The sequence below is a fragment of the Streptopelia decaocto genome (genome assembly GCF_964273445.1).
Source record: "Streptopelia decaocto genome assembly, chromosome: 20".
NCBI classification, from domain to species: Eukaryota; Metazoa; Chordata; class Aves; order Columbiformes; family Columbidae; genus Streptopelia; species Streptopelia decaocto.
In genome coordinates, this window is record NC_138675.1 from 4,366,877 (window position 1) to 4,388,073 (window position 21,197).

A 21,197-nucleotide genomic window follows, 5' to 3' on the forward strand; every position below is an offset into this window, starting at 1 on the left:
AAAAACAACACAAAAGAGTTCAGCGTGCATTATTACAGTTAAGCAAAGAAAACCAAGGATCATTTCAACAAGACTGACTCACTGAACATGAATGTTAGAGAGCAAAACGATGAAGTGGTCAATGAATAAGCCAATCTCCAGTCACGTGCTCAGTAAGCACCTGAAGAGCCACAGCCAGATCTCATCACCTCAGGAATTAAATTCTACCTATTAATGAACCAAGAAGCACTTTCCCGCAAGAGAAGGTTGAAAAGAGCACAGGGAAAGGAAAACAGCTAAAGATGGATCCAATGCCCTTTGCAACATTCACTTTGCTACATCTCTTGGTGCGCTGAACAGCTTAGGACAACACTAGAACCTTCATTTTCAGTAGCAGACGTGATATACGGAACTAGAGAACTGTTCTCACCTGGCTTTGAGAGCGGCATAGGGGGAGGAAAGAATCTTCGGGAAGGCTGTGGAGGGCTACAGAGAAATGAGAAGTTATCAATATAGAGGCGTAAAATATATACAAAAATACACACATGCATGTGAGCATACACATACACCCGGTACAGTCCTCCTACCCATCTTTGTCTCTAAAAATATCTTTGCAATCCCATGAAGACAGGAAAGTACCACCTGTCAGGAAAATAAGTGTACTCAGCACACTTTTCAAACTAACCTCTGTCCTTTTCCTGTTCTAACGTAATTAATCCTAGCTGTCAGTAAAAAAAAAAAAAAAAACCCAACCTGCTCTACCCACATTCTGCACTGAAAATTTGAGTAGGTAACAGGCATTTCCCAAAATAGCCCAAGGAAAAGGAACAAGCCTCATCTGGCATTTCCTCTTAAAACAAGCACGTGCTTCCTCTTTGCAGCTGCTGCCTTGAGCAGGAGGACGAATCAGGCCAAGCAATGCAGACAACAGCTTCTACACAGTCGTCTTCACAGTTTCTAACAGGGGTCCTACCCTTATGCATCCTGACACTTGTCCTGAGTGAACACTTCTAGGCCTTTAGGCCAGAATAGTGAACAATACCTGTTGAGATCCTGTCCCTGCAGATGGAGAGGATGCTGCTGATAATGGCCAAAAACTTCAAACACGATAGGCTTTGTTTTGATGTACTCCACAAACGATTCCGTCACTTCCACAGCAATCTATTAGGCAAAGCAAGGAAAGAAAATGAGACATACAAAAGGAAACATTGTAAGTGTGAATTTCAAGAGTCTGTATGTTTCATATGGTTTAGCACCACTCACAGTAAAAACAATTGCATTCCTTTTCAGTTTAGGCATTAAAGCTACTCTCTGATAAAGGAGAAAATGAAAACCTCAATATCAGGCATTTTAAGTGGAAGAGGAGGCTACATGTAACCAGGGATTACACAATTCATAAAAAGAGTTATATTCAGTTCATTTGAGATCATGAGCACTGCTGTTCACACATATTTTATTTCCTGAATTCCAGACTGTTTTCATTGAACATCCTGGAAAGGAAACAGGGAATTCAAAAGCAGGAAGCACAGGTGAAACAGAAGGGTTGAATCATTCTGTTTTGTTATCCATCGGGGATTACATCATTCAGATGATCACTCCTTCTACTGTCTATTCTTAATAATTCCCCTTGCTCCAATTTCCCATACACCTCTCATGAGTTTAGCATGAAGGATACACACAACTTCCAGTGCTAAAACAGGCACGTACTATCCAGGTAAAGCTTTACTTACATTCTGAACATGATAAAACCCAAGGGGAGTCCCTCGACCGTTGTTTTTGAGAGGTTCTGTTGAGAAAGCTTCATCATGCCGATGCAAAAAGCTTTAAAAAACAAAGGAACCAAAATAAACCACAACAGAACAGTTTAGTGAGAATTGCTGTGCTGTGAACCCAACACTGGAAGGAAACCCATCAATTTATTCTGCTAGAACTGTACAGGGAGCTGAGTGATGGCCTAAAGTTAGGAATACCCCGGTCTCTGGGGCCACAACTCCTGTACTTGTTCTGTGTCTTTATTACTCCCATTTTCCTTTCTCTTGCTTAAGAAACTAAGCCAAAGAACCCTTTCACTTGAGAGCTACTGATTTACTTAAGGGCCACATAGCTTTCATTCCAATTGAACATATGTACAATCTAATACTGAATTCTTCACATTAAAAGCCATTATCAAGCAAAAACTTCAGATATCTATGACTAGTCAGTTAAAGAGTCCACTCTGATTCTTAATTCCTTTCCGCAAAACCTCATTTCTTAACACCATGCTCACACAAAGCAGGCGCTGCTCGTCACAGGCATGCCAGTAACCCACATGGTGTTTTTCCCTGCTCGCCCACACTGTCACTGATTTGAAAAGCTCTCTCTATCAAAGTCATGTAAATAAGGACAGATTCTTACTTGAACTGGCAGAAAATGTCTGCGTATTCAGGAAGGATGCCGCTGGCCTGGAGCACGGTCACACGGAAGGTGAACACACTGCCCAGTTTCAAGTGGTCACCAATTTCCTCAGTGAATCCCTCCATAGTCATCTTTCCATCCAAAGTGGCTGACTTCAGGTCTTGGGGAGACACAAACATACCACATGAAACAACTTTGGTTTTTTTAACTCTCCTTTTCTTAAAATGTTCATTCAGACAACACTTTATTCCTATCAAACTTTGTTTTTCTTTTGAGCCCAAATTATTTGATGATAATCAAAAGATGCAAATACCAGGGAACAGTTCTTCCGTACAATTCTTCAAATGAAGAACTCCAGCATCTATCATACGCAACCCATCGGTTACACCTCCCACTACCTCTCATATTCTTGAAGGACAGTCAGAATCGCTATCACTGACTGAAAGTATCCCAGATTTCCCTTAAGTTCTCCAAACCCACTCCATCTTTCTTGCTTACCCAGCTCATTCATTCTGTTGATCTCCTCTGGGGGAGTGGTAACATCTGAATTCTGTCCTTGTCCTTCCACAATTCTTAATTCTTCCAGTGACAGTCCAGAGCGAGTCATTGCAACCGAAGAAAAATCACTCTGAAAAATTAAATGTAGCGCCATGTAACAGACTCCTGCAGCTCCTGGTTTTGCCATCTCCTTCCTCCCCCACAATACTTATTCTTTATTTAGAAGCACAAACTACTGCAAAGAAACCTAACTCAATTTTAAGACTCCTTACCTTATCAAAATACTCATTGTCGAATGAAATTTTAGCTGTGCCAGACTGTCGAATACCAGATCCATAATCTGGGGCTTCTTCATCAGCTAAAATAAAGAAAATACTATTAAAAAAAATGATGGGGAGGAAAGGGAAAAACCCTCAGGGTTACTGAAATGGAAATTCTGATTACAATGGAAACCAGTCCATAAAGCATAAGAGGCCTCATTCCAGTGATCCAATAACATATTAGAATAGTGCTGGAAAAAAATCACAACAGAAATCTACCCATCCTGAACAAGACAAGCTATGAAGTTTCACCATGAATACATTTCGGAGAATTTTGGAAGCAAAAAAACTTTAATACTCATTGTGTTTATTTATTTACTCCTGATTATTATACCTGAGGTAAATTAATAAATCATAATACAATGACCCACATGGGAACACATACTTACACTGATTCAAACTGCCATCTCCCATTCTGTAGGATAACCCAAGCAGTAACACTAGCAAAGCTTCACCAGTTTGTGCTGTGAGTTTGAGAGGCAGCACCGTCCGTACAATCTACTTCATCTCTCTTTGTGAGAGTAACAACGAGGTCTGGTTAAACACCAGCTATTTTTCCCCCAGAAATACATGCTTGCAGGACAAATCCCAAGATTAAGAATGTATTCCGAAGCTTCTCTTAGGGACCAAGTAATGCCATGGGCCTTTTTCAAGAGGTGTCCCCAGTTCAATTTCTATTAACCATTACTCCATTTATTTGGATGGATAAATAGAGTACTTATTTGGAAATATCTGACAAATGCTAAGGAGACCAAACCAAACTAGAAACGAGACTTTTGTACACATTAAAATAGATTTTATTTCACTCGCTGTTTTAGTCCCTGCCAGAGTGATTCTTACACATCTTCAGAGTCTGAGATTTCATTACACGTTCCCATGGAGAGTGAAACTTCCAGGGCTACCCTACCTAAACAATAAAGAAACGCTGGCAGTTAGCCACTGCTGGGAAGGACATATTATGGGAAGCATCTGTGCTCTCACCAGCATGAATAAGACATGGCTGTCTACCAACAGTAAAACTCGACCAGCTCACCTCACAGGAAAGGATGAAATATTAGCAGCTGACTAGTGCGCTGCAGTTAAGCTCTGGCACACATGTACCTACACTTCTCGCCTGAAAAGCTGGTTAAGTCTTGGTGATTAAACCGTATGTTAAAGCAGCTTCTAAGTCTCAACGCATTTTAGTGAGGCAACAAAATGGAAAACTGCTGCTGATTCCTGTTTATACTGTGCTGAAAACCATCAGTTCAGGAACTTCTTCATGTGCTATTCAGCAATGGAGGAACACATTTCCACACAGTATTTAAAAGTAGAGTTTGAGAAAAGCAAACACTTGGTACATTTAACTTTTCTGCAAGTCACCACAGCTATCAAACCTGCGTATACCCTTGTCCACCGTTTATACTGTGTGCTAGAAAGAAAACCTTTGCTTTATTTTTAGTTTTTAGACTTACTGACGCTAGCTAGCCTTTTCACTGGCTTCAAAAGCAGTGTTGCATTAGTTGTCAGGTATAAACTTCAGCGATCAACACCATCATTTTAAAAGCCAGGCTCTTCTCAGTGACAACCAGTGATAGGACAAGGGGTAATGGGTACAAACTGGAACACAAGAAGTTCCACTTAAATTTGAGAAGAAACTTCTTCCCAGTGAGGGTGGCAGAGCCTGGCCCAGGCTGCCCAGGGGGTTGTGGAGTCTCCTTCTGTGCAGACATTCCAACCTGCCTGGACACCTTCCTGTGTAACCTCAGCTGGGTGTTCCTGCTCCATGGGGGGATTGCACTGGATGAGCTTTCCAGGTCCCTCCCAATCCCTGACATTCTGGGATTCTGTGATTAAGAACAAACATTCTTTGCATCACTAAAACTATTCAGGTCTCATATTGTACCAAGGAGTTGCAATGTAAAGCTGTCAGTGTTTCTCACCTGCTATAGCTTGCACTGCTACTCGCAGAAATCCTCGGACTTCTCCTTTCTCGCTAACAACAGCTACTCTGTGAATCAGAGGCACTGGGTACAGCAGGTTGCTCAGGTAGACGAACGCTCTGGTAAGAGGAAGGAAAGAAAACACAGAGGGTGTCAGGTGATCGTCCACAAATCCCGCCCGCAGGGTTTGGTTGGCTGGTGGGACACTCAGATCTCCAGAGTCTACTTTACTCCAGCTACTCGACCTGCAGCGTGGCCACGGGTGCGGGTTGTGCACCAGGTGAAGCCCCCAAAGGCTCTGAACCACAGCGTAGCGGAGACACAGCGTTGTATTAGTGAGTTACAAAACGTACGAAGGAGACAATTTAAGATGACGCTTTTGTAAAAGGTAATTTTTAAATGTTCCACAGTTGGAGCTGTTAGCAGGATGGTAAAGTCTACTAAGGAACTACTGATTATAAAGAATTGTTGGAGTTTCTACCCCATGAGTGTAACTTGAAGTGATAAATTAGAAGGGTATTGATCTACTGTGCTCACACAGACTTAAAAATGTTACCAAACGTATTAAAACACTCTTCAAAAGAGACTGAATGAATGTTTTCTCTCTTCTATGTAGGTTTGGTAACACTGCATACAGAGTAATGAGAAATCCCTAATAAACCGTAAGTCACCTCCACTGTCTGGGAAGATTCACTGAGTGTAAGGATAGGGGAAGACCCAGAGTCTTAACAGCTAAATAGATTTTGGAGTATTACATTTATATCTTTAAAAACTATACAAACAACAAAACACCACAACAGTATTCTGGAGCAATTGCTAAGAAATTACAGTTTACAATAGGAAAAGCAGTATTGCAGCTGCCATACGCTAACTTGTAAAGTTATATACAAGCAGGGTCTATTTTGGAACAGTAAGTTAACATGTTTTATTGTACAGATTTTTAATTAAAAGTTAGACTAACGCTAGTAAGTTATTTTATGTTTCTGATATGATGGCAAAAGTTCTGAAAAACACTCTTTGGTGTGATGAGCTTGAGCAAAACTTTTAATGTTGAGAAGCGTAAGAAGTCAGAAACCGAACGGCTCTCAACAACTGGAAAAAATTGAAGGCTGTAAGTGAGCTGCTTGAGTTCAGAAAAACACTGAGATGCATAGAAGTTTAACTAATAATTTTACCAGTCCTTAAAGTGACTAACCAATTATGTATGTAATGATTATGAATTTATGCATATTAAATTATACTAAAGACTAGTCATTTAACTGGATTTCCTTCTTGCAGTCCTTTTTATTAGTCTTTATTATGAAGTATAATTAAATCCTCAAATTATAACTGTTACTGTTTGATATTCATAGGGCAAGTCCTGCATGACAAAAGAGGACAGAGAAATAAAGATGTTCACTGCCTCTCAGCTGCAGAATTTATTCCGTGAACACAGCAAGACTAATAAAACTCGATTCCTTGTGCCACAATGCTCAGGACCAAAGGGTGAAAGGGTACGTGTTTCTCCTCGGGTTCAGGTGCCCACTCCCATGGATTGTCTTGAAATGACAAGTGTCAGTTGAGAACCAAAGAGACAAATACAACACTACTATAAAACAAGGTGGTGACAAAACGCAATAGAGAAGAAGATGATTAATGCGCTCTGAAGTAGCAAAACAAAAAATGAAGAAAACCATATGACAACAAAAACCGACTGCAACGTAACACTTGACTAAGATTAGGATCTAATTCCTTTTCAGTCTGCTCCGAAGGGAGGGAGGCACTGACCAAGCAGCGGAAGGCAGAAAAGACTACACTGAAAGGAAGAAAATGGGAAGTTTACCTTTTTTTCTCTAAGAAAACATTATATGGATGGAGTTTAGGAAGGTATGCAGTTATATGGTCAACATGAAAAAACACATTTGAAGTTAAGGAGAATGGACATTTTTCCCCAAGAGAAAGGAACCTCAATAGCCTCACATTGATCTGTATACAGCAAGAGGCAGTTTCACTAACTGAGGCACGTCAGTACAGAAACCTTCCTGCTTCAAAGCCAAAGCAGCGGCAGGGAAAGCATTCACTGCATGGAAAATAAACATGTTTTTTATTTGCATGGCTGAGTTCTGAAGCTGCTGCCCAACACATGACAAAGCAATCAGCTTGATTAGCAATTACAATTTGGTCACCTCCGTAAAATGACAATCGCAAAGAGAAAAGATATTTCTCATCTTCCTTAACCTCCTTCCACGCAGTCACCCGGCCCACTGGGAGTGTTCGAACTTAGAGAAGAAAAGGACATAATACAAGAAGTTTTAAGCTTCCTGTGTGGTGATGAAAATGCTGGATCTCTTCTGTAGACTGGAGAGCAACAGCACGTTTGCTGTGCAGAGAAAAGAGCTGCTTTATGCAGCAATATTGCTTTCCAGTGCCTTCCCATCTGCTCCATCACAAGACAGTACCAAGGTAAGAGTGAATTATATCTTAATGTTCTCCTCCTCCTCTTGCCACGTTTGGGAGGACCCCAACTCCCCACACATCCCGTATTTCAGTGTCCCCTACACCTGAGCCCAGCAGACTGAAAGGGGGGAGCTGTATTAGCGAAAAGATTGGTGAGGTAAAATGGCATAATGACAAAACCAGAAATGAAATCTAACAAACACAATTTGAAAAAAAAAAAAAAATAGAAAAAAAGCAAGAGAACTCAGAATGACGATGGAGTTTTTTCAAAATAAACACGTCAATTCAAGATTTAAATAAAATATCCCATAGTACTCTCCCACCTCCCTTAAAAACATAGCAAATGCTTGATATGTCACAGTATTAAATAAATCAGTCTTAAAGACAGCCCAACATGCCAGAAGAGATGTCTAAAGGGACCAGCTCTTTTTTCCTTAATAGTTATAGTACAAGCAAAAGAGTCACAGCACAGGGAGAGAAGAAAAACACTGTGATGCCCAGGGAGTCAGAGAACTACAAGACCTATTTCTCCTTCTCCTCCTCTCCTTTGTGACCTGACTCATTATTGCTGATGACCCCCTCTCCAGGAATTTTGGTTTTGTTATAAATTGAATGCGTCTTGGTGCTAAACAGTCCGACAGCTTTCTGCTGGCAGAACACAACGGGAATAGAAACAGAAAACAGCAACCAACAACTGGGAAAAAGCCATTCAGCTGTCTGCTCAGAGATAATGCAAACTGAGTGTCACTCCTCGCTACAATTTCCAAGCCAAGCAGAGCTCCCATTATGTGCAGCACACATGCTTCAGGCCACTACCCGTAATCGCCTATAGACAGAGGGCTCAGTATTCTCTTTAACACACAGAAATGGGAAGCAAGTTGTGTCATTGCCAGGAAGCACAACTGCCTCCATTATCCACCGTATTTGCTCAGCTTGTGCTGTGCTTCCTGAAGAGTTTGTGAAATGAAGGTGAATAGCTCGACTTTTTCCCAAGCACCGCAGGTCGTGCTCTGAAAGCCCAGGCACCGCGGACAACGCGCCGGGTCTGCCAGCGCTGCCACAAAACGCCGTCCCAGCCACTGCCGGCGGCGCACGGACGCTCTAACTCACTGACTGGAACCACCTCCATTTGCCAAACTGACTCTTGTGGATCAGATTGTCCCGAAAGAATTCAGTCTTACAAAACACATTATCAGACATGGCAGCTAAGGGTGCAAACTCACAGAGATCAAAGAGGAGTAATGCAATTTCTTGCATCTTTAGTAACTGTGATTTTTGTTGCGAAGACTAGATTAAGGAAGTTCCAAGTTTTAGTCACAACTTTTAAGTAGTTCCACTAAAGACAAAGAATGAGGTTTGACAATACAGCTAAGCTGATCTAAAAGCTTGATAGAAGACTGACAAACCCAGTACCCCATTTTTACAAATAATACAATCAAGCTTCTTGCATTCGAAGAAACTGCAAAAAGATCCTGCCTCCCTGACCGTCCCTGCTTACGGTCACAGAAAAGGATGAAGCCAAGCTCTGGTCCCTTCTCCTTTGTTCTGTCCTTCCGCCAGCCATGGAGTCTTACCCCTCTTTTGTACAACACTGTGGTAACCACTCCCCTTACGGTTTTAACAAGCAGATTGGCTTACAGACTGGTCAAACAAGCAAAGAAACCATCACTAGGGGAGTGGGAGCAGAAGAGAGGAGAGCAGAGTCTTGCATTGTTGCATCTAAGGGTTATTTTCTCCATTATTATTTAGGTTTCATGGCCTCTGACATGGGAATTTAAAACAATGTTACCCTATGCTCATTCTCTGGCAATTCCAATTTATGTGTATAGGTATTTTGGCTGGCTTACGAGATACTCTATGCAGTACAAGGCAAAGCCATTGCAGCCTACAGCAAGAGCTGGTCCCTTTTGGCCATTCTCACAGTAACCTCACCAACCTTCCCACTAAAATGAACCAAGGGGATCGGTCGTAAAACGGGTCGCGCCCATCATTGAAGAGGTCTGATCCCTCCTCGGTTCCAGCGTCGGAGCCGGTATCATCCACAAAGGCCTCATCATCAAAGTCCTCCATCTCATCCTGCTGCTCGTCAGCCAGTTCAGTGATGTCGGAGTCGGCCGTGGAGAAAGTGGGGGAGGGCGTGCGATCGGCAAGGCGCTCGTTCACGCAGCCGTGGAATATGGGGGAGCTAGATATCAGTTAACGGAATACCGATTAACAGAGTGAGGGGAGAGAAGAAAGCTTCATTTAACAGCCGTCTGTTGCCATCAACACAGAGACCACCTGAACAACAAGAAAAGGCTTCAGACCATCTGGACTGCAACGAAACGTAAGGGAAGGGATTGCTAAACAAAATCAGGAAAAAGAGCGTCCTCGAACTGAGCAGAAAGCAAATGAGAAATGAATATAAACATGGCCAGACGTACAGATATTGAGAGCACATCTACTTCTCAGAGCTACAACTCTTGTTTCCAACGTGTAGCATTTTTGTAAATAAAAATATTGTGAAGGTGCAGCAGACATCAGGAAATATTAAAGAATCCCATCGGGTGTTAGGTGTTTCTAAAGGGTATGACCAAACCATTTGAACCACACAGGTAAGTACGGCCCTGTGACTGTTCCCCTCAGCTTCCAGTGTCCTTCGTATTCCCACAGCTGTGCTCCAGTGACTTTAGACAGCATTAGCCAGCTACCTTTTCTTAAAGCTAAACTTATAACTTACTAAGGGATCAGTCAAACCAGATCCTACAAGGTTACACCAGAACTGGCAACATTCTGAAGAGCATTTTCTGCTCTTCACTATATTCTAAGTCAGAAATCCCTGAAAGACACCACACACAACTAACGCTAGCGGCCACAGGGTTTATAACCACATCCTAAGTTCAGCCAGAACTGACCAGAGTTACCAGTGACCCAACACTTGAGATGATTGTCACATACCTTCCAACCAGCTTAAACCAATGAAACCGATCGTAAAAGGGGTCGCTGCCCGTCATTGTGCTTTCACCGTCATCCTGCGCATTCGACGCCATTTCCCCAGCCCTGTCGTACATCTCGCGCATCAGGTCCAACCTCTGCCTGCATAGAAGAAAGCGGGATTTAACAATTAACAGGGAGCGAATAACAACAGTAGACAATGCAACGTGGAGTACATTGATGTAAGGAAGTCTGTTCTCCAGTAATATTTACATACTTGAGTTTTTCTAGGGACCAGTAATGCGTTGCTCCGTTCTTCAGATCCTGGACCTCCACAGCTACCACTGTGCGGGGGAAAGGTCTGTTGTCCCGGGTCTTCTCCAGCTCAGGGGGCAACAGCTCTGGTGGCAGCGGTGAGTAGAGGGTGTCTGTCAGCAGGACAAACTGAAACTGCACCTGCATGGAAACACAAGAATTACTTTAGCTCTGAGAAGTCAGATATCAGCATCACAAAGGGGACAGAGACCTAACCCAAAGCAACATATGAAGCCAGTTCAACTTTCGCCTCTGTGAATAGATTCTGGGGTTTTTTTAATGTCTGGGTTTTTTTCCCCCCTCAAAATGGCATCAAACATTTTACAGCTGAGAACATGCATCTTGCCTTCATTACCACAGCTGGCAGAGGTCTGGAAAACTATAGACCCAGCGGATTCTGCAGCACCCACTTCTCTTGATAGGATGAATGACCACATGAAGTTAAAAGCAAAAAGGAAAAGACAGGGCCCTGGAGAGATGTACACGTGCTTATGATATTGACAGGAACAGCATAAGGGAAACGAAGAAGAGGAGCATCTATCAACCAGATTTGCACGGGATGATCATTCAGAAGTCTGAGTCAGAGACTCCTGGTTTCCCAAACCCTTTTAAAGTCCAAACTAACAAGCAAGAGACACATAACTTTAAAGACTGCAAGTAACTCTGTTTGAAGCACAATTATGCAGTCAAAACTGATGAGTCAGAAAACTCAAAAAGCTACTCTGTATGTCCCTACCTTTTTCTTTAACTCTACACTGATTGCGTTGGCCTCTTTCAGATACACGGCATTTCCCCAGAGCTGGTCCCTCAGGGAAGTAAACTGGTGACATTTCCACTTCCTGAAAGCCCACTGTGCGAGTTCGTACTCGTGTCGTGTCCAGGGCACTAGGACAGAGAAACAGAGAAATCAAACACTGTGGCTTCTTCTCTAAACCACCCCTGCAGTACCTAACACTGCTGCTGTGTCGCCAGCTTCTCAACACCTTTGCTGGTAGAGAGGAGCAGAAACTTGGATTTTTATTATTCATTGAGGAAAAACTGGATCCAAACATCCTCACCACTGTTACTGGACATATAATGATCAACTAGGAGATTTGGAACAGAGAAAACAAGATAGATTCTATTCCTATGACTTTAAATTACTCATTACAGCCAAACGCTGAGACAGTGGAATGAAAGCAAGTATTACAGGAATAATAAGCTCTATAATAAACTCTATCCACTGTCCAGAAATGGGGTTATCCAGACATGTCACAGCATGAAGTCTAAGAATTCCTACCAAGAAAAGAAACTGCAAAGTCAAAACAAGGCAATGGTATTATTTTGGTTTGACATTCGAACTCCATTAGTGCCAAGAAAAGACAGATTCCTTCCAATTCAGGACCACCAAACCAAATACTGTAGTTCAACTAACACATTTCATGCATCAATTGAATTTGGGGATTTATATCTACTGTTTATGTGGAACTTATTCTAATCCTAGGTACTTTACATCTCCGTGCTGTGAGGATTATGGATAAGAAGTTATTGTTTCGCAGCTTTCCAAAGTGAGTTTTCTATCTGTTGTGAAGATACTAGAGCAACTATTCCTTTAGGCTTGGCTGTAGCCAAATTATTTTCAGCTTCAAACTCACCTTCTTCTTCTTCTTCCTCTTCCTCCTCGGTTGTTTCAGCTGCCAAGGATCGTGTCTCTACCTGCTTCTGTAAGGCCTGCAGTTTACTCTCATAGTCCTGCGGGGAGAGAGGAGAAACCGTGTAGGAGGACAGACAAGCCAGGAGAGCAGCGAAGAGACTCACACCTCAGAGGAGTGACAGACACAACAAATACAGAGACATCTCCATTAACGCTCAGAGGTCGCACCAACATCTGTCCTTGAAAGAGAGATGACAGCGGCTGATACGATTAAGATAGCAGCGTTGCTTTTTAAAATCATCACACGTACATGCTAAGTGTCTGTAAGATGGAAAGGTTTAGGATTTATTTTTTTTGCTCAAGACTGGAAAAAAGGGATTTTGGGGGACCTGCTTGCTGCTTTTAGGGAGGTAGCAAAGAGGCAGAAATAGAGAAAATACAGAAATAAGTTTAAAAGAGGATGATTATTCATCTTCATTTTCTCAAACAGAAGTATTAACAGCACCACTGATTTGCCTTTTGATACAAAAAAATTCATTTCAGATTTTAGAAAAAGACATTTTGTTTTCAATTAGCTTTTCCTCTTGGGATGTATCGCGCTCTCACACGTGTATTTCACACGTCAGGAGGTGAACAAAACTCCATCGCCTTGGCAAGTGGGCAGAAAAGCCTGTGCAGGTCTCCCCACAAGGAGCACTTCAACAATACCTTCTGCTCTTGGAGCATTTTCTTCCTGTCCAGCATAATCATGCCTTGAAAGAAATGCTGCTAAGACCTAGAGACCCTTTGATTATTTGCTGGTAAAACAAATACAAATTCAAGATATTTAGAACAGACACAGTCACTGTGCTTCAGGTCTCAAGAGCCTATCTCGCTACTGTATTTGATTTTTTGAAGATAATCCTTTGCACAGATTACACAAATTAAACTGGCTTCCTTCTCTCTTCCACAGCTCCAAATGCTAAAATTCTTCTCCAGGAATGCATTCAGAAGTCTAACAGCCCTATACAAGGAAAGCTTTACACTCTCCTCCCATCCTATTTAAGTATCCCATCTCAACAGCTACAGGACTTTGGTTTCATACAGCCAAGTATTGTACTTAACCCTGCCACAATGCGATTGTGTCAAATTTAAGACAAGTTCAGTCAGGAGATAAAGCTGAAGTTTGCTCCTTTAAGTTTACAAGGAAGATTTCCTGGAGGCAGCATTAAAACCCAGTAGCTACGCTCTGAGAAACAACCACCTCAAAGTGTGGAATTTTCAATACCATTAATTCAATACCCAGAACCTTTAGGGAGAGAAAACAGAACGATTAAAGGTATATGGTCTTTGGATGAGTGCTGCATTTTAATTATCTGGTTTCCTCTTGAAATTGTATTCAGTTAAAATGTTCCTCCTTCTTCCTTTGTGTCTCCTCCATTCACTCTAAGGTGGCTCCATACTGACAGTGTAAGGAAACGTCAGCCCAGCAGCAAAAGAACTACAGATAAAACAAACATATGTGCTTTCTTTTGATATTCCTTCTGAAATTCATGATTCACCAAAAAACTATTCTAGACTCACTAAGGAAGTTTCAGACTTACCTATAGTTTTGAAATACCCAGTGTACTCTTAAAAACTCGTTAACATAAAGGCGCTCTCTCTGATATTTTCCCCCATCTGTGTAAATAACACTATTACATCTGAAACCAAGATTAAACAGGTCAGATGTGAAGTGGCAGAAATAAGCTTCTCTTACTTTCACTGAAAGGCAAAATAACTGCTTTTCCTGTAGTCTGAAGAAGATAATCTCAGGGTGTTATTCTGCGTGGCTAGATTGTAGAAATAAAGAAAGGAAAAGCTCTTTGAGTAGTGTTTAAGGAGAATCTTGGATCAGATTCTTTTGGAGAAACTGAAAAGCTGCAGAGGGACGAGTCAAAATGAGGAGTATTTCACTGTGGGAATTCCACTTCCAGCACGAAACCCCAGGCACACTAAAGTCACTCAAACCAAAGACCTGCTCCTTGTCTTCTCTACCTGTGAGCCAGGTATCTTCTGTACATTTAAATACCTAGATAAAGGAAAGTTTAACATATGCAGACACTTTTTATTGAGTCCACACTAACACCACACACTCAGACTAGGCCGGGCTTTGCATGACCAGACTGGACCAGCATCTTAAGCAGAACACGGTACCACAACAACTTCGAATCTTTGGTCTATGTGATGTCTGCAAAGGTGTATGTCTGTAGTGTATGTGATTCCCTCCTGCATTTAAGGTATATAAAATAGTCAGTTTCCTTTGTCTTCACTGAGCAAACAGAGAACAACCAGCTCTGTATTTTCTTCCAGAATTTAAACAAACAGCACACGGGATGATACAGCACTGAAGACAAGTACGCTTTGTCCTTGCACTATAAGAAGCTTTTTTTTTTAAAAGAAAAAAATAAACTATGCAACAGTAGACACAAATCCACCTAGGTTGCTTTTCATGTTACGTAACAGTAGAAAAATCAGGGTGAATGGACTTAAAATAATCAGACTGAGGGACAATTAAAGAAACCTCTTCAACTCTGCAAGAAAAACTTCAACCCCAGACAAAAAATAAACTCAGGACAAGCCTACAATAAAGTTTCATTTCCATTTCACTGACACAAGTCTGACACTTACAAGAGTATTTCATAGTTTATTGAAAGAGCACTTGTTACAATACAAACCAGTTCTGCTTTTCACAAGGCAGATGCTTGCTCTAAGACAATCCAAAACTTGGTTTTCCTTTAACAATGTACAGATCTGAAAATCTCATTGAATTCAAAGGCAGCTCACTGCTTTCTTTACAGTACAAATGGGTACACAGCATAGATTTCTCATGTGGCAGCTCCTGAAGTGGTTCAATGGGAAGTATCCGAGGCAAATTCCAATATATAAAGGATCAAGAACAAAGTTCAACATATAAAGGACAAACAGTGAGGGAGATATTGAAACTATGCTGAACGTACTGATAAAAATAGCATCCTCTAATTTGACAGATCCTTCAATTCGAGAAAGGACGCTGAAGTCAATCAGAAGAGCATTAGTGGCACGTGTTCCCCCACCTCCCAAACCCGCGGGGCCCCGCTGAGTCCCAAAGGCTGTTTATGAAACCACGGCTAAGGCACAGGGGGCCAGAGGCAGCACATCAGCACCTGAAAACGGCAACTCAGCTCCCTAGAACAGCACTCCGGTCATGGATGCCACATCCCCATCAACCCGAAAGCCTTTTCACACCGGCTGCTCTAGAAGCAGCGGATCGTTAACTGCTAACTGTTCGTTAGCTCCATTTGGAGTGAGAGGTGTGCGTATTTCTGAACATAGTGCAAGGAGATCCTCAAGTTCTCACACTGCTTCCCTTACCAGATGAGACACTGCACTGTAATTAACATTCAGTTCTTAAAGTGGGCAATTATTTTTATAGGACTTTCCCCCCCCATCCCCACCATCAAGTTTCACTTTGTAATATCCTCCAAAAATCCAGGAAAAAAGCTGCTTCCTCTGGGTTCCATTTTGACACTGACTATCCTTTTTCTTTTCTTGTCAAACCAGAATAAGCAGGGTTGTTTTTCTAGTGCTGCACTAGAACAGTGGGGTAAGAACCTATTGTCATCACCACCACCACCACCCAGGCATTTACAGATATTTCTTCCCAGATTTTTAAGCTGAAATAAGTTGGCAAAAACATTTTAGTGTCTGTCATTAAAACATCAAGTAGCAGAATTTTTTTTAATCTCATGTCAGTATTTGTAGTTGCATGGACGTCAAAATTACTCCATGTTCAACCATATGGTGATTTCACACAGGCAGCCAAAATCCTCAACAAAAATGGGGCACGAGATCAAATTGGTTCGGCCTTTTTAGGACCTGTCCCATGCAGACTGACTCTGGCTCACATATCCCTACAGAATTGAGAGGATTTTCCTGACCACGCTTTAACAGAGTTCAAGCCTTTCTGAGGATATGAAAGAACTCGTTCCTCTTGATATGCACAAAGTGCAATGCGCTGCTAAAACACGATTCTAAAATAAAGGCAAGAGCAAAATACTACTTGCAGTCCAAAACGCATTTTGCAATTCTGACTCAAGCTCAAAGAAAGTATTGCTCATCTACAAGGCTTCTTTTCTTTAAGAATCAAGACTTTTTTGGACATGAGGCTTTATTTCCTTCATTCAAGTAGGCCAAAGCAGGAGACAAATGCCAGTTCCAAAGCCATATTTGGACACAGAATTAAACCTGCCACTACAAAAAAATAAAGTCCCACGTGATGGGACCGGCTGATTCTTTTAGGACAGTCAGAGGACTGACTTTCCTCCATCAGAGGGCAAGTATCCTATCAGCAACACACGTGCAGAGACTTCAGAGTTGACACTCGATTAATGAAGCAGTAAATGGTGCGTGGTTGCCACTTACCACACGTTGCAACCAGCAGCTACACCACGCACAGCTGGGCAGGGCGAGGGGCGGGCAGGACCAGGACAGCAAACAAAAATAAGGTGGAAAGTAAGCTGGAGGCATTTCCTACTCATCTACAGCTATGCTGAAACACGCAGAAGTAACAATTACCACAAGGGCTTATATTTTAATCAAGAAATAAGCAACCTCAAGTAAATTAAGGATATTTGTGCAAAACGGCACAAATCACGTAACTGTACAGATACACTGCAAAGCAGACCTATCTTACCACATGTGGCCAACGTTGGTGGTAGAATTGCCTTCAAGTTAACTTCATAAGCAAAATAAGTCCTCAAAGCTTTAGATTGGCTTATACTTAAGTCCACAGATTTTTACAAGTAAGCATGATTTTGTTTTGCACTTTAAGAAACTCAGAAAGAATAAAGTGTATCATTAAAATTGGGACTCTCCAAGTGAGATAAACCCCCAAATCCATAAGGCCTATTCCTTTATCAATAGTTTTGCTGTAATTTGTTTGAAACTATCTGAAGTAGGGATTACAAGCATTTGTTTTATGGCGAATCACCTGCGAGTATAGACCTCTTCAGATTAAAATAGATATTAGACTTTTTAAACTTTGATTTTGAGTGTCAGGAGAAGGAAAAGGAATCTCCCCAAAGTGACCTTCTCCTCTATTAAACAAGTCTTGAAATAAGGGTTTAATCCAAGACCAGAGGCACTAACATGAGGTATCACATTAAGAAGAAACAGTTCAATTCTCCTATCTTGGAGGAGAATTCAGCCAAAGTAGTGATATCTAGATCTTCGGAACTGTTTCAACAACATCTCCCAGGCTCATGCCCGAGAAAGCTGAAAACATAAAATAAGAATTAGCTTTTTGAGGCTTCTTCGTGCACCAGAATGTCAAAAAATCCTAGTTCCTTTCAAACAACCTCTGTATAATAATTAAAACTATTATATTTAGAAATACAATGGGAATTAGAAAAGCTTATTTCCAAAGTATTGCTTCAGAAATATATATATTTTTTGACATAATATTCCATTCAGGCAGGTTCAGCTGTCACAGCCATTTCATACCAGTCATTATGAACTTAAGCAGAAGGGATAAAAAACCATCTACTCAGGGAGTAGGAGTGTTGTGACCCAATAGCTCTTCTGAATTTCTCTATATAAAAGCCACATATCTTGTCAGCTGACAACTTTTGGTTTATCGATTATTATTATTATTATTATTAAGAGTTCGAGTTAAGAGTGGAAAATACTGTTCTGAAGAGCCAGATCAATTTAAAACCAGATGGCAAGTTTACTTATTGCTAAGAAAAAGGTCACAAGAAACATTCAATGCTCTAAACTAAATTCCTCTTTTGATTGTCTACATAAAACACAGGAGGAAGGTAGCACTTGGTAAGTTCCAGATAATATTTTCAGCATTAGAAAAATACTCCAAGACACACAAAAAACCCCTGGTAAATGAGCTGGCAGGGAAGTTCTCCCTCCACATCCTTCCCTCCCAGGCTTCTAGTCTATGAAAAAAGTTGTTACAATTTTTCAGAGTGTTCTTCCAATCGATGTTGTTAAAACCGCAACAATAGCCACATGCAAACGGACCGGGCTGAAGGGCCAGTACCTTGTGTTTGTATAGCGAATTACTCAAGTTCTACCTGGCCAAACAAACCCCAAGACACAAAAGCAAAGCCAATCCTGGCTGTTCCTTAACGACAAGCCAGCATTGCCCCCGCGTCCCTCCCCCAGACTGCTCTCGGCCAACTCATCATACGGTCGTTTCTCTGCCCGCTTTGAGGTTGGGTGCTGAGAACTGGCGCCTCATCCGTGGGGGCGTCACAAACTGGTTATAGTGGTTACGCCGGTCAGTCTGTTTTGGGTGGGAGCTGGCGGCGCTGCCTTCTGCGCCGCCTCCGCTGCCGTGACCGCAGTAGGGCTGGCGGTGCTGGTGGATGTGGCGTTTTTGCTGGAAAGTCTGCAGGTCCGGGTTCTGCTGCCCGCTGTACGAATGCAACGATTCAGACGAGCCCGACGCCTGACGCCGCAGACCTTTCTGAGAGCCGTTATTGAGAGAATTGCTTCTCCAGCGCAACTGAGGCGACGGCGGCTGCTGGGGGCTTGGCTGCGGCTGAGCGTTTAACTGCTGCCTGTTAATTTGGATATTATCTTGATTCCTCTGGGGACCATAAAGATTCCAGAGCTGCTGAGGGTCTTTAGAAGCAGCTTTACTTTCTTTTTCTTTGTTTTCATCTTTGTTCTTATCATCTTCTTTTGGAATTCTAACCTCTATAACTTCATCCTCTGTGATAATTATATGGGTGCCTGGACTCCACGAGTTCCTATGTTTGGGATTGCTTTTGAAAGGAAAGCGGGGCTTGCGATTTTCAGGTGGAATAAAACGGTGAGGCATATTTTGTCGACGAAGCTGTTTCGCTATTTCCTGCTGCTGCAGATTTTTAAATCTAATCTGTTCCTGCCTCATCCAACGTAATCGCCCACGTCTGAAAGCTGGATCACCTGCCATTAGCTGAGAAACACGCTCCTCTTTAGCAAGATCATCATTCTCACTTCTTTTTAAGTCATCCGCGGGTTTCTTATCCACATCCACCACACCAGCAGAGTTTGGAGACTTAGCGTTAGCTGTGGTCGACTGAGCTTTCTCTGGAGACCCTATCAGAGGTAAAACCTTCTCCATTTTTAGCATCTTATTTCTAAGAACTTTTATTTCTTCATCCTTCATGTTGTTCTGCTTCTTCACTTCTTGCAAAATATCTTCCAATTTGTCTATATGCACCTTAAGGTCATCCACGTCAGTTATTCCTTTCCCATTGGCCATAACATCTTCAATTTTCTCATCTCCGACTCCTACTGTATCCCAGACATCCCGAGCAACAGCTCGCCAGGATTCGCGCTCATTTGGATCTTTTTTCCCATACATGGCACAAAGCTCTTTCATTTTAACAATGGCCAGAGCCTCAATCTCCTGCCTAGTGTGCCTGAAGTCATTGAGCGCTACCTCATAGCAAATCTCTTTCACAGCCTGAATCTTTAGGTCAGAGATGGTAACCCACTTGGAGTCTTTGCTAAGGCGTCGCCGCTGGGGTATCTGGTACATTTTAATAGGCTCTCGCTTCTTCCCACTGCTGGGGAGGCCACACTTTTTTACAATGGTTTGGAGCTTGCTGGGGGGCAGCTTCTCTCTCAGGGAAGTGATCAGTCTCCAACTCTCCTCACACGATCTCTTGTCCGAATCATCCCCACTATCAGAGTCCGCATCCTTTGGAAAAACAAAAATCAAGAAGTGGCCCCAAAATAACCAAAATTAAAATTGTAAGAAAATGGAAAAGCTAAACAAGAAGTAGCAGGCAAAGAAAACTAAATGAAAAAAAAACAAAATAGAACAAGGGATAAGGAAGTCCCTGAAGACTGAGTGTTAGGACATTAAAGAGGTATCTTCAAGAGTCATGGACTGTCAAAATTGGAGCTCTTCACTAAATTAAGATTAACATTACATTTAAAAGTCTTGTCATCTCAAAATAGCAGATAATCTAAATTCTTCCCTCCCAATGCCTTCCAAAATCTTTAAATAGAACAACTAAAACCAAGTTCCTGATTAAAAAAAAATTAAAAACCAAGTGTAAACTGCACTTCACACATGCTACAGAGACATGCACATCCCCGCCACACACTTTTGCCTTGGTGAGTGCTGTTGCTTCCTTCAGCAAATCCTCCCCAGGTGGGTGAGCACAACAGCCAGAGGAGATGTCATGAGCAGCCAGAGTAAGTCGGGTTAACACTGGTTAGTAACGTTGCACGTGTTGCAGGGATGCTCAAGTTTAGAATCCACTTCACTACAATAGCAGCCAGAGAAGTGTTAGACGATAAGAAAAAACGAAACAGAAGCAGCCGAAAGGTTCAATGTTAAAAGGACTGTAAGTGCCGCTAAGACAGGTGAAGACAGTGGCTCATACTCCAAGACTTGCTACAAGCTAAAAGGATTTCCAGAATCGGAGTTTCAGAGGTGGGTTGTGGCTTGGTTTTTTTTTTTCCTCCCCATTTGTCACCTTGTTGCTTAGTTTAAAGGAAAAAAAAGCATTAACAGTCTTGTCTGTCCACAGAATGAGTTTCACAAGAACGTAGCAGTAATGTCTTTTTTTTTCCTCCTGCCAATTATTTTAATGTGAATTTTCTATTTGATATCCTTGATTTGTCTTCTTCTCAAACCCTAGAGCCTGGAGCTTCGACACACTTGCTAAGAGTTACGCATGTTTTGCTTCTTCAAGGTTTCCACCTTTTGCTAAATGATTTGTAATGAGCAGTGCTTCAGGTTTCCATACACTGGGATGTCTGTCCAGGTGT

General features: G+C 41.9%; 1 protein-coding gene across 5 annotated transcripts in view; it reads right to left on the reverse strand.

Moving 5' to 3' along the window:
* Positions 1 to 21,197, reverse strand: part of KIF1B (kinesin family member 1B) — a 73,096-nt gene that overhangs the window by 17,017 nt on the left and 34,882 nt on the right. For 3 of the 5 annotated variants that reach the window (XM_082070137.1, XM_082070136.1, XM_082070135.1), the window contains 12 exons: positions 12,412 to 12,508; positions 11,514 to 11,662; positions 10,740 to 10,918; positions 10,487 to 10,624; positions 9,486 to 9,734; positions 5,114 to 5,232; positions 3,144 to 3,229; positions 2,872 to 3,001; positions 2,374 to 2,533; positions 1,710 to 1,800; positions 1,022 to 1,140; positions 410 to 465 (listed from right to left, as the gene is read on the reverse strand). In XM_082070137.1, the coding sequence (XP_081926263.1) occupies positions 410 to 465; positions 1,022 to 1,140; positions 1,710 to 1,800; positions 2,374 to 2,533; positions 2,872 to 3,001; positions 3,144 to 3,229; positions 5,114 to 5,232; positions 9,486 to 9,734; positions 10,487 to 10,624; positions 10,740 to 10,918; positions 11,514 to 11,662; positions 12,412 to 12,508 (1,573 nt within the window). Of the gene's footprint in view, positions 1 to 409; positions 466 to 1,021; positions 1,141 to 1,709; positions 1,801 to 2,373; positions 2,534 to 2,871; positions 3,002 to 3,143; positions 3,230 to 5,113; positions 5,233 to 9,485; positions 9,735 to 10,486; positions 10,625 to 10,739; positions 10,919 to 11,513; positions 11,663 to 12,411; positions 12,509 to 15,049; positions 20,116 to 21,197 lie in introns of those variants that run through there. The other 2 variants (XM_082070138.1, XM_082070139.1) reach the window with 2 other exon arrangements.